General features: G+C 50.6%; 1 protein-coding gene across 7 annotated transcripts in view; it reads left to right on the top strand.

The window, feature by feature from the left end:
* Nucleotides 1-13,850, top strand: part of LOC105494910 (ring finger protein 220) — a 300,901-nt gene that overhangs the window by 252,559 nt on the left and 34,492 nt on the right. For all 7 annotated transcript variants that reach the window (XM_071094102.1, XM_011763921.3, XM_011763917.2 and 4 more), the window contains one exon: nucleotides 10,510-10,642. In XM_071094102.1, the coding sequence (XP_070950203.1) occupies nucleotides 10,510-10,642 (133 nt within the window). The remainder of the gene's footprint in view (nucleotides 1-10,509; nucleotides 10,643-13,850) is intronic.

Below are 13,850 nucleotides of genomic sequence, written 5' to 3'. Positions count from 1 at the left end.
GCTTTTGCTGGGAAAAGGTAAACATGCTCAGCCCAGCAAATTAATTTCTGGCTGAAGCCAGAGGCTGCAAAGAACTGCTACCCAGGACCCACGGCCCCCACCTTGGCCCCAGGCTACAGTGGGCCAGGCCAGAGCTCGCCCAGGGAGCAGAAGCCCCACTATTTGCCTGCCCAAGTCTGGCCCCAGACCCAAGCAGGATTCAGAGCTCCTGGGAGGCTGAGGTGACCGTTGTTGGCTCCGCCGCTGCTGCCAGGGAGAGGTGAAGGTCTCCCATTAATTCCCAGCTAAAAATGACAAATTCATCTTGGACGACAATTAAATGAAGTCAGTAATTGATGCTAATTGATCTCCAGATGCGAGGGCTCCCCTCAGCCTTAGCAGCACGTGGCTGGCTGTTCACTCTCCCCATCCAGCCCTTCTCTTCCTCTACCTCCCTCTGCTGCTCTCATAGTCCTTGTTCCCTCCCTAGGGTTCTGGGTCTCTTAACCCCTCAGGTGTGAGGGAGGCAGCTGGCCTGGGATGTGCTAGCAGGCAGTGCCTGAGGCCAGCAGCTGGCCCATTGCCCATCCAGCCCTGCAGGCACTTGTAATCGGTGCCCCCACGGTCCACCCATCAGCCTGGAAAGCAGGTAACACTGCCCTCCTTGGCAGCTCAGGATTTATTGCCCACAGCTGCGGAGGTTCCCACTTCATTTTTATAAGCCCATCGTCAGAACCAGCAGGGGGTAAAGCACACTTGAAGTTACTTTCCTTTAAACAGTACAGTCTTAGCATTTTGGCTGCATGGCAAGGAAGGCATGGGAGAGAGTGGAGTGTGTGGGCAGGCTAGGGAGAATAGGCAGGTATAGTGGGTCCACACCTGAACATATGCATAGGTGCTCAGGTGTTTGTCTAAATGCAAAAAAATACCCACACTGTGTGAGCACCTGTGTGTGCCAGTGCCAGCACAAGCATGTGTCCAGACACTTGAGAGGATGCATGTGCAGGTCCACATGCAGATATTTTCCAGAATCAGGCCCTTGACTGTAGTCTTTGAAGCCTAATCCCAGGGAACTCTGCGAGGCCCTGCCTGCCCCACCCACCACTGGCCCAGCCCAGCCCAGGGAGCTGTCTGGAAGTTATTAGCTAAAGAAGGAGGGAAACTTAATTGTAGCTCTGCAAGAGGAGAGAGGCTGTAGTTACGTTTGAAATAGCCAAGGTCATGGGTGTGAAACAGCTGTGGCCCCTGAAGCCCCGCCAGTCTCTGAACAGGTTGGCTGGTGCCTTTGGCTGGAACAAAGGCTCATGGGGCCAAGGGTTTAGCTTCTATGACCAAGACTCAGTGAGCTTGCTTGTGCCTTGGCCTGGAGCCTTTGGCTCCAGCTCGAGCCCAAGTCTGAGCCTAAACCTGTCCACAGACAGACCTCACCTGGCTGTCTTGCAGATGTTTGCCACTGGCCACCCAGGAGCCATGTCTGGCTCAATCCAGGCACCCTCTATTGCTAGAGACAGTAAATAGCATGCATTATAATAGGAATCAGGCTCTTGTACCTGGAGCTGGCAGGAGGCCATGTGGAATGGGCAGTGCCAGTCGGAGCTTCTGCAGGCAGAATGGAGGGAGAAGGAAAGATGGCAAGGGTATGTAGGTATGAATGTTTCACACCTGTATATTATATCTAGGTATGTGTGTCACATGTAAGGAACCTCATGCTGTGTCAGAGGGTCTATACATGCCTTATAGAAAGAAGAGGAGCAGATAAAGAAAAGCATATATAGGGGCCGGGCACGGTGGCTCACGCCTGTAATCCCAGCACTTTGGGAGGCTGAGGCAGTGGACCACGAGGTCAGGGGATGGAGACCATCCTGGCCAACATGGTGAAACCTCATCTCTACTAGAGATGCAAAAATTACCTGAGCGTGGTGGTGGGCACCTGTAGTCCCAGCTTCTCGGGAGACTGAGGTGGGATGATCACTTGAACCCAGGAGGCGGAGCTTGCAGTGAGCTGAGATCATGCCACTGCACTCCAGCCTGCGACAGAGTGAGACTCCGTCTCAAAAAAAAAGAAAAGAAAAGAAAAAAGAAAAAGAAAAGCAAAGCATATGTAGAAGGGTAGATGAGCAGACTAGACCAGAGTCAGGGTAGGACAAGGAATGAGAGGAGAACTCCATGGCATCTCCCAGCTGGTATCTGCCTCTTTGGGGATTTAGCAAGGTCAGTGATCACTTATTCATTAATTCAAACAATATTTATTGATTTCTACTATTACTCTGACTATTCTCTCACTTTGGGCTATGCCCTCTGCTAGATGCTGGGGCTATAGCAGGGAACAAGTTAATTTTAGCCCTCAGTAAATTTATAATCTAAAGGAGGTGACAGAATCATAACAGGTAATAACAACACTGTGACAAGTGCTGTGATAGAAGTAGCACAAGAGGCTTCGGGAACACAGAGGAGGCACCCAATACAGTCTGGGGGAGTCCAGGAAGGCCATGTGGAGGAAGGAACTCTAGGCTGAATCCTAAAGGATGAGGAAGAGTTAGCCAGCTTGTGCAACTAACCCCTGTCCTATCCTTTTTGGTTGTTTAGCAAGCCCAAAGCAGAAACAAATAGGCCTATTGGGTTCCAAGTGACTCTGGAACTGCTGAAAGTGTCACGTCTGCCCCACAAGCACCGGCAACTACCCTGGGGTCTGGGCAAGAGGGTGCACAGCTGTTCCCAGGACATCCCTGGGCACCAGAGGAAAGCATGGGCCACAGCTAAATACATATCTCTCCCCTGCCCGCCCTACCCCCACCTCCTCAACCAGGGATGCCTATTAATCCTGACAAATGATGACTTACGAACATGTAATGCAAACTGATTCATCATACATTCAAATCCGCTGCCCCGCCCCAGCGGGAGGCCCCAGCCAGACAAGTGTATTACACGGATAATGTATTTGACGTATTAATAAAACCAGCCGTATTGCTCTGGCCCGGAGACTGGGGAATGCCAATATACGATGACAGATCACATATTGATGAAATCCAGATGTTTGAAATCATAGTCTTGGGGCCTCGTTCATATTGACTGAAGGTAAAAAATGCCATCTGTCAGCATGTTAACTCTTGCTGTCCCATACTGAGCAGAAGCGCCAATCATAGTTTTAAGAGAAGGAGGAAGGGACTGAGTGAGGGGAGAGTGGATGAGTAATTAGGTGGTTTGGATGGATGACAGGTGGATGAACTGGAGGGTAGATAGTTGTGCTATGGATAAGACGAGTGGATGGGACACTTTTCATGCCTTGTGTTCTTGACCTCTCAACAGCATTTGACCTTACTGAGGACAGTAGAGTCCTTGAAACTCTTCCTTTCTTGGCTTCAATGACATCACACTTTCCTTGTTTTCATTCTACCTCTTGGCTCTTCCTTCTTAGTCCTTGATGCCTTAAACTTCCTCTAACTGTAAACCAAGGTTCTGTTCCAGATACTCTTCCTAGTGTATTTTCTCTCCCTAGGTGAGCTTGCCTACTCTGAACTTCATTCATTTATGTATTCCATAAATATTTATTGAGTATTTACCATATGCCAGACATTGTTCCAGGCAGAGGACACAGTGGTGAGCTTTGGTTCTCTATGTCAGTGTCTCCCGGGTCTAGAACTCTAGCTCTGGCTCACATACAGTGCCTACTCAGCATTTTCACATAGATGTCTAATAGTTTCTCAAACTAAGTACATCCAAAACTCAACTCATTTTCTTTCTTACCAAGCCTGCTGCTCCTCCTCCCATTCCATAAGTTGGTCAATGGTCTACCACCTAGAAGTTGCTCAAGCCAGAAACCTGGAAGTCATCCTTAACTCTTTTCTGTCCCTTAGCTTCCATGTCCAATCCATCTGCCTCTATTCATCTCCAGCATCGTCATGCTAGAGCAAGCTGCCATCGTCTCTCCCCTGAGTTAGTGAGATAACCTCCTAAATAGCTTTCCTGCACTTGCTCTTGCCCCTTAGACCACTGGCTACTTTGCAGTTAGAATAATCTTTTTTAAATGCAAGTCTGATATATCACTCCCCTGTTTAAAACTCTCTGATGGCTTCTTATTGTATGTTAAAAAAATAACCAAAATCACTAATGTAGTTTAAAAGTCCTCCAGGATCTGCCCTCTCTATCATCATACCTCAGTACTCTACCCCTCACTCACTCTGTCTGCTCCAGCCACATCGGACTTTTTCTGATTCCTCACTTAGGCTCTTTCTCCTGTGTACCTTCAAATGTGCTGTTTTCTTTTTGTTTTCTTTTTTTTTTTTTTTTTTTTTTCGAGACGGAGTCTTGCTCTGTCACCCAGGCTGGAGTGCAGTGGTGTAATCTTGGCTCACTGCAAGCTTAGCCTCCCGGGTTCACGCCATTCTCCTTGCCTCAGCCTCCCGAGTAGCTGGGACTACAGGTGCCCGCCACCAGACCTGGCTTTTTTTTGTTGTGTGTGTTTTTTTTAGTAGAAACAGGGTTTCACCGCGTTAGCCAGGATGATTTCGATTTCCTGACCTCGTGATCCGCTCGCCTCGGCCTCCCAAAGTGCTGAGGTTACAGGCGTGAGCCACTGCCCCCAGCCAAATGTGCTGTTTTCTATCTAGAGCTCCACTTCCCACAATCACTGTTTGACTGGTTCCCACGCATCCTTCAGCCTTCATTGAATGTCACTTCCCTCACCTTCCAGACCAGATGATATACTCCCCTAGTTCTGTGTACTTTTTTTTTTTTTTTAAGACAGGGTCTCACTCTGTAGCCCAGGCTGGAGTGCAGTGGTGCGATCATAGCTCACTGCAACCTCAAACTCCTGGGCTCAAGCGATCCTCCTGCCTCAGTCTCCCAAGTAGCTGGGACTACAGGCACATGCCGCCACAGCTGGCTAATTTTTTAATTTTTTTGTAGAGACAGGGTCTAACCGTGTTGCCCAGGCTGACCAAACTCCTGGCCTTAAGCAATCCTCCCACCTCAGCCTCTCGAAGTGCTAGGATTACAGGTTTGAGCCACCACACCAGCCCCATGTACTTTTCTTTTCCTAAGACCACTCTGGGGACAATTGTTTCATGTTTCCATCCATAGTTAAGTCCTAAGCTCCCTGAGGGCAGAGATTGTGCCTGTCTTCATTATTGTCTGGCATCTGTGCTATAGCGACCCCTAGTGGGCATCCAGTAAACATCTGTGGAGTCGTATTTAATCATTGGCTAGGTGAGTGGGTGGGTAGGTAGGTAGTTGGGTATTCAGATCTGGACTCAGACCTGGATTTAAATCCCTGCTCTGAACTTTGTAGCTGTCACCACATTGTTCTGAGCCCCATTTTCCTCATCAGTGTGATAGAGACAGTGACACCTACCTCACGGAACCGCTGTAAGGATTAATGAGGTAAAGTATGTGTAGTACTGACCTACAGCCAAATATATAATGATACTTGATAGACAGTTGTTGTTATTAAAAATGGACAGATAATGGATAGATGATAGTTGGATGGACAGATGGATACACCGACATATAAACCAATAAACAGATATATGGGTAATGATGGATAGGAAGAAGGAACTCCATGGGGGCCAGAGGAGCTAGGACCAGGACACCTACTGAATGGTAAAAGATCTGGATCATAGAAGGGAAGAAGGCCAGATACAGGCAAGGCAGGGCAGGTGTCAGGATGGGGCGGATATTGGCACAAACAACAAACTTTGCCAGTGTGTTACTGGAGGCACTAATGACTCCTCCCTTGTACATAGCCCTGATTTCACTGGATCTTCACAGAAGTCCTGGGAGTTAGATATCATTCTCCCCATTTCACACAAGGAGAAATGAAGCTCAATAACATTAAGTGATTTGCCCAAGGTCACACAGCTAGCAAGAGGCAGCTCTGTTGAATTCTGCTTGAAGTTCCTGTTTCCTGGTCACTAGGAAATGGAAGCCCTTCCATTGAAGGGGTAGGAGTAGGACACACATGTGTACAGATAAACACACACATATGCCCACACACATACTCTTAAAAGCCCCAGCCTCCGTGGCCATCTGTCATTACAGTCACCCTCACCTTCATTTCAACCCTCCTCATCCCTATCAGACACCAGGCAGTCAAGCCATGCTTTTTGTGGTCTGTAGAGAAAAGATAATAGAGATGGGATTTGTTGCTTGGACAAGCAGAGAGGTGAGAATGGAACTCTCATGCAGCAGAACTGGGCAAAACCAAACAGGCCAAGCCAGAGAGGCAGTCACACGGTGGGGAACTGCAAGGCCAGATGTGGGTGAGTGGTCAAGGAGGGGAGGGCTTTCCCTTTGAACAAGATCCCCGGCCTCTATGTGTCCAATTCTTCACCAGGCTTCGCTGTGGAAGATGGCCGGGAAAGAGCAGGCTGTGCAGGCCCTTGAGTTGCCTGTTCCCAACGGTCAACCATTCCCAACAGAGGGGGGCAGCAGAGGGCTGATCTAGGACCCCAGGTATCTGAGGTCTTATTTCGAGGTGAGAGGGCTGGGCCGGCTGGAGCCTGGTCCAAGCTAGGAAGAGGGCTGCCTTGGCCTGACCTCTCCTCTCCTCCTCAACAGGCCTGTCCTTTGCAGCTTACCATCAGTCACTCCCTGTTGGAGCCTCACTGTTGTCCAGCAGGAAAGCTATTCTAGCAGCTCAGCAAGGAAAAGGGACTCTCTGGAGGTCATACAACTTAGGGAGCCTCCAGGCTGGGACCTGATTCCCCTGACTCCCAGCCCCTGCCTCTACAGAGTCGCCTCTCTGCTCTTGGAGCTGGAGTTGCCCTGTATAAGGCTGAGGATGGGGTCAGCGCCCCTCCCCTCCCTGCCCTCCTCCTGCTTGCGGGGATACCTGCGGCAAGCAGAGAAGTGGAGGTGGCAGGCACTCCGTGGCTGGGGCGGTGGGGAGGGAGGTGCGGTAATGAATGTGGACGGGAGGCGGAATGAGCGATCCATCTTTGCATGGGAGGGAGGGGGCTGCGGGCGTTCCCCCCACACACTCACACACTCAATCAGGCGCTGTCAGACCTCCGGCCGCCTGGCATTTTGGTGAAGAATCTCTCAGCTAAAAATTGTTGTCAGTCCCATTTCCTCGTTATCAGTGCAAGGGCTGAGGCAGCGCCCGGGGATTAGCAGGAACGGCGAGCGCCCGCACCCGCCATCCTCTGCCGATAACACTGGGCCTCCCGCGTCACCTCCCCCATTCATCATCTTTAGCACTGACAGCCCATCCCAGTCCCTGTCCCCATCCCCATCCCCTTGTGCTTCCCACATCTCCCCACTATGCTGCTCAGCCCGGCTCCTGACCTCCTGAGGGAGCAAGGCCTCCTGAGGAGGGACAGTATTCAACTGAGGCCTACATGACCTAGACCTACCTGTGGCAAAAGGGTTTGGCTGGCTTTTGGGGGTTGGGGGTGTCATGAGCTGGAGAGAGGAACACTCGAGAGGACGCCTGCTGACAGCCTGCCTCTGGTGGGCTTGGTCTGCCCACCTGTGGTGCTGCCAGCAGTGTTGGAGAAGGGATTCCTGCATCCGATGGGCAGCTGGACTAAGGATTCCAGGGGCCTCGCCAGCCTGAAATGGACTTCCAGATTCTGGGAGCTGTGGAAAGGAAGAGCCAAAGGATGCTTCCTCCCAGGCGTAGGAAGAGTATGGGGTTGAGGGCTTCATTTCCACCCCAGCAAGACCACAGCCCCCTCCTCTTGGCCATCCCCAGCGGTTTTATGGCCCATTTTATGGCCACTGTAATGGCCCAGGTCAAAAGCTTCAGGGAGCTGTATTCTGGGAATTATGCAAACGAGGAGCAGGCCCAGGGCCAGAGTATGGATTTTGTCATTAAACCTGGGCAGGCCATGTCGTTAGTGCAGTAAAACCCACGTCATGACCACAGGTCTCAATATAAAATTATAGAGAACACAGCGGGGGAGGGGACACAGGGGGCCCATGGCCATGCTGACACCTGCCACTCTAACCCCTGAGAAAATGAGGGTGTGATGGAGGGCAGAGGCTGCAGAGTCCCTCTGCTGATCCCTGCCAGTGCTATTCCTGAAGCTTGGAGGCAGGAAGAGGGCCTGTTGTCCTGATAGGAAAACTGGGGCCAAGCTCAGAAAAGTAGAATGTCCCTGTGGCAGCAAAACAGATGAACTGAGTACAGGTATGTGGGAATGCTGACACCTGTCCCCAGGCCTGGAGTGAGACATCTGGGCTCCAGGAACCCCTAAGAGCCAGACTTGGTATACCAGGCTAACGGGGGCTGAACCCCTGATATTTCCAGCTCAGCTCAGACCCCATGTCTGGGATCCACCTCCTTCTCCATTCTCCTCTCTTACCATTGCCCCCTTCAGACCCCAGCCCGTGCCTCAATTATCTGTTCCAACAACCTGTCAACTCCCTAACTCACTCCTTGCGCCTCCTGCTGAGTATCATCTCGCCCACAGATCCTGCCAACCTTGCTGGCCCCTTCCCACCTTCCCACGAATCCTTCATGTCCTCCTCATAGTTCTCGCCAGCACTGACTGCAGTCATGGGCTCTCTTTTTGCCTTTCCTACTAATTTGTGTTCTCCTCAAGGCCAAGGATGCATTATATTTATCTCTGAGCTCCAGTTTCTCCTAGAATAATACCTGACAGAATAATTGTTACATGTTTGCTGAGTGAATAAAGTAATGAGATCAAAAGCTGAGTACAAAGGTCTGTATCGCATTCTGAGCCTCAGTTGCCCTAGCTGTAAAGTAAAGATAATGGCCTGGAGAATGTCTAGGGTCTTGTTCACCTGTGAGATTCTCTGGCTAACTGAAGGTAGGAGCAGAGCTGAGACTGGACGCCTCATCTCCCACCTCCCACACCTGGGCCACATCTGCTGCTGTTACTCAGAGCTTCCCTCCAGCTGTCCCCTGAGCATCTGAGGCACAGCCACCTGATCAGTAGGACTTCCTCCCCTCCTCAGAGACCTTGCCACACAGACTGGAGCCTCCTGGATGGCTGGAGCTGCTGTCCCAGCCCTGCGAAGGTTATCTGGCTTCTAGGACAGTCTGTTCTTCGTTCCCACCTTTCTTCTTCCCTTTTCTCTTTTCCTCTCTCTTGCTTCATCGTGGAGCATCTAGGCTATGCCAGACCTGATATAAATTGTCTATAAATATAAAGATAAATAAGAAATGGTCTGTCCCACAAGGAACTCACAACTTATTCACTAACTCATTCATTTGCCTGATATACTTCTAAGGTACAGCTTAAATTTCGCTTCTTTGGTTAAGCCTTCTCTTTTTTCCAGTCCTCAAAACACACACCCATAATGAATTCCTTCTTCCTTTGAGCCCTCAGGTGACTCTTATCTGGGCATCCAGGGGAGCCGTAATCATCCTCAGTCTAGTGTCAAAGGGAGGTGGGTTTTGTGCTCAGCCTGAACTTGAGGCTTCCTCAAGTACAAGGTTGCTAGATTTAGCATATAAAAACATGGGACATCCAGGTAAATTTGAATTCTAGAAAAATGATAAATAACTTTTAGAATAAGTATGTCCCATGTAATACTTGGGACATACTTATACTAAAAAAAAATTTCATTATCTGAAATTCAAATTCAACTGGGCATCCTGTGTGGAATCTGGCAACCCTACTTAGGCAACCACCTTGCTCATCACTGGCATGGCCTTTATCTTTCCGAAAGCTGATTTTGACCCCCTCCAGGAACTGGTGGGAAGAAGAAGAAGAAGGAAGGAAGATCTGGGCTCAAACTAAAGTCCTTTGTGCAGTCAGAGCATCCATGGATATGCAGGGATGTTTCTAAATTAATAGGGCTCCTCAAACTCACACCTGTAAGCAGAGGCTACAGAGCATTGCATGTCCCCATGAGTGGCAAGAAAGGCGTTTAAACATCCCAGCCAGCCAGGAGCAGTGGCTCATGCCTGTAATCCTAGCACTTTGGGAGGCCAAGATGAGAGGATCACTTGAGGCCAGGATTCAAGATCAGCCTGGCCAAAATAGTGACACCCATCTCTATTAAAAATAATAATAATAATAAGGCCAGGCACAGTAATCCCAGCACTTTGGGAGACCGAGGCTGGCAGATCACTTGAGGCCAGGAGTTTGAGACCAGGCTGACCAACAAGATGAAACTCCATCTCTACAAAAAATACAAAAATTAGCCAAGCATGATGGCATACGCCTGTAATCCCAACTACTCAGGAGGCTGAGGCAGGAGAATCACTTGGACCCAGAAGGCAGAGGTTGCAGTGAGCCAAGATCACACCACTGCACTCCAGCCTGGGCAACAGACCAATACTCTGTCTCAAATTAATTAATTAATTTAAAAAAGAAAAAAAATAGACATCCCATGGGGGATGTGTCCTAATAGATTTCTGAGAGGGGTGGCTGGCTGAGGAGGCACCATTCATGGGCACAGCCTCTGGAGCTGCAAGGAAGAGGGGTGCTGGTGGGTTCTGAAACCCTTAGAAGCCCTAGAAGACAGCAGCAGGCTCGGGTTTCAGGACTGAGATGCTGGGTCTGCCTCCTGGACTAGCCCAGCTTACGTGTCTGTCTGTTCTTCTCCCCTCACCAGGTAAGAAGAAAGCAGCAGCATTGTTCGACAGCCAGGCCCCAATTTGCCCCATCTGCCAGGTCCTGCTGAGGCCCAGTGAGCTGCAGGAGCATATGGAGCAGGAACTGGAGCAGCTAGCCCAACTGCCCTCGAGGTAAGCCACCTGCCAGGGAGCCTGCCTGCTGGAGGCAGGGTTCTGGCCCCTGGATCCCAGGAGCAGCCGCCTGGCCCATACCCCAGCCCCTCGGGAGAAGACAGGACCCTGCCACCCTTCTCCACAACTCTGTTTCAATCCTCAGATCTTTCCGCTGAATGAAGCCACTTTCCTCTTCTTGCTCTATTTTTGGAGATGTGAGGAGAGTGACCCCGCAGTCCCCAGCCTCAAAGGAGAACATGAGAGGAGCTAGACAGGGGTGAGCCACTGCCACAGGCCCAGCACTGCCATGTTGAGCCTCACAGCAGAATAAAAGAAGCAGGTCCTAGGCCTGGCAGGCCCCTCAGAAGTACAGCCTAGTCCCTCCAGGGGAGTGGGCACTACCTTCTCTATGAATCTCAGTATCTGAAAGATGACAATCTTGAGAATGTGCTCAGGTGTGTCCCCCACTGTCCCACCCCACCTCACCCCCAGCCTCCCTCCCTTGTCCCTGCCTGAAGGACTGGGCTGAGCCTCCTCAAGGCCTGGTGGAGGAGCCAGGTTATCAAAAAGAGTAGAAGAGAGGTGTGACAAATTACCTAAAATCTTAGCAGTTTAAAGCAACCATTTCATTGTGCTCGTGGAATCTGTGAGGTCAGGAATTCAGACAGGGCACAGAGGAGATGGCTGATGTCTGCTCCGTGATGTCTGGGGCCTTAGCTGGGAAGACTGGGTGGCTGGGAGCTGGGTCATGTGGAGGCTGCTTCCCTCACATGTCTGGGGGTTGATGCTGGCTATCAGCTGGGACCTCTGCTGAAGCTAGAATCAAAGCATGTACATAGGGCTTCTCCATGTGGCCTCGGCTTCCTCATAGCTTGCCAACCTCAGGATGGTTGGAATTCTTGCATGGCAGCTTTGGGCTCCAGAAGCAAATGTTCCAGCCAATGAGATGGAAGCTAGATCACTTTTTATAACCTAGCCTGAAAGTCATTGAGTCTCACTTCCATTGTATTCTATTTATCGAGGCAGTATTAGACCACCCAGAATTCAAGGGGAGGGGACATACACCCCCCTTTTGATGGGAGGACTGGCAAGGTCACATTGTAGAAACATATGTGGGATGGAAGATATGGTTGCAGCCGTCTTTGGACACTATAATCTGCTACTGAGGGACAGCCTGCCCCGCTCCTCCTAGTCCGACCCTTATTCAGTTTAAGTCATCAGACTTGACTGATCCTCCTTCCTTCTACCTTCTAACCGAATCCCCATGCAGGGTGCAGGGGATCCCATAGTGAATCAGAATGGTCCCTGACCTTGAAAGTTCATAGCATGAGGGTTGGGAGGGTCGGGCAGTACAAACCCGGAGGGATGGAGACTGGTCTATGGGAAGAACTGGAGCTGGGGGGTGTCAAGGAGGCACCAAACCCAGCACAGAGCACAGAAGGTTTCCTCAGGAAGGTGAGGCCTGAGCTGAATTTTGAAGGAAGAAATATTTAGTCATCTATCGCTGTGCTACAAATTATCCTAAAACCTAGCGGCTAAAACAACACACATTTATTATCTCAGTTTCTGTGGTCATCAATTCAGGAACAGCTTAGCTGGATGGTTGTGGGTAGTAGTGGCTACTGGCTGGGAATCTCTCATGAAGCTGCAGTCAAGATGTGAACCAAGGCAACAGTCATCTGAAGATCTGACTGGGACTGCAGGATCTGCTTCCAAGATGCTCATTCACATGGCTGTTGGCAGGAGGCCTCAATTCCCCCACATGTGGGTCTCTCCATAGGACAGCTTGAATTTCCCTATGACATGGCAGCTGACTTCCCACAGAGCATGCAGTCCAAGAGAGGACTAAGGAGGATGCCACAGTGCTTCTTATAATATAGTCTGGGAAGTCACACAGTGTTGCTTCTGTTCTGTTCTGTTCTATTCTATTCTATTCTATTCTATTCTATTCTATTCTATTCACTAGGAGCAAGTCCTCAAGTCCAGCTCATTCTCAAGGGAGAATAATTAAGCTCTAGAAGCTCTATCCCTTGAAGGGAGGAGTATCCAAGAATCCATGGGCATAGAAGACTATACTAGTGATAATAATAATAATCCTTGTTGAACACTCACTGTGTGCCGAGTATTTTACATTGCATTAATTTATTTAATCTTCACAACAACCCTCTGAAGTAGGTGATAATAATTGCTCCCTTTTTACAGTGGAAGAAACTGAGGTGCAGATGAGTTAAGTGACATCTCTAAGGTTGCACAGCTAGTAAGTGATGAAGATAAGATTCAAACCTAAAGTAATCTGACTTCAGTACCCATGCTCTTAATCACTCCCATCCCCACCACTTCCCACACACGCCTGGGATTGGCCTGCCAGTGGCAGAAAGTGGGGGAAAAAAATCCTTCTGCAGTTGAGTTCCATATTTTGACTGTCCAGGAGGGGTCCTGTGTAATTTGCTCCCAGAGGAGGACTTCTCCTAACAGGGTCAGAGAATGGAAGCAGAGGATAGAGGAGTCTGCCCAGCCTTGTAAAAGCAGTGTGCCCCCTAAGGGCCTGGAGAATGGGAGCCCCCAGCTCTCTGTCTGCCTCCTCGGTGAGGGCCACATTACAGCGCAGTCCCAGGTGCTCCACACCTGCAATGTCCAGGGCGTGCACTTCTGCCAACAGCCTTCTTTGTTCCACACACCCACCCACGACCCTGCACAACCCCCTCATCCCCCACATCCTCCCAGAGCATCCCTGTGTCCATTTCCCTACCCCGAGCTCCATGCTTCTCGCGCTATGTCTTGCGTCCCCGCATCTGAACCCCTCACGTCGCGGCCCAGCCCAGCACCCCTACGCCCATGCCCCCTCCGTCTGTGCACGCCCTGCGCCCCCGGCACGCGCCCCCCTCCAACCGGGTGTCTGACAGCCGGACAGCGGGATCTGCACAGCAAGTGAAATTCCCGTCGGATCGATAAAGCCGAAGCGCTGGCGGCGACGGGTCGATGGTTTTATCTGTCTCGGCCCCGCCGCGCCCGGCGCGCTGACAGTCGGACCGGCCGGCAAAGGCGTTCAAGGGCAGCCGCGCCCGCGCCCCCTCCCCTCGCTTCTCTCGCCCTCCCTCCCTGCGGCCGCTGCGCCCACCGGACTGCGGGCTGGACCGGCCCGCCGCCGCCCTCGTGATTTATCTGGATTTTTAATTGGAAAAAATTTGCGAATTAATTGATTTCAGGAACTTGCCAATTAACATTG

The sequence above is a fragment of the Macaca nemestrina genome, chromosome 1, assembly GCF_043159975.1.
Source record: "Macaca nemestrina isolate mMacNem1 chromosome 1, mMacNem.hap1, whole genome shotgun sequence".
Classification (NCBI taxonomy): domain Eukaryota; kingdom Metazoa; phylum Chordata; class Mammalia; order Primates; family Cercopithecidae; genus Macaca; species Macaca nemestrina.
The sequence above is the reverse complement of the archived record's forward strand: the minus strand, read 5'-3'. Positions and strand labels throughout refer to the sequence as shown.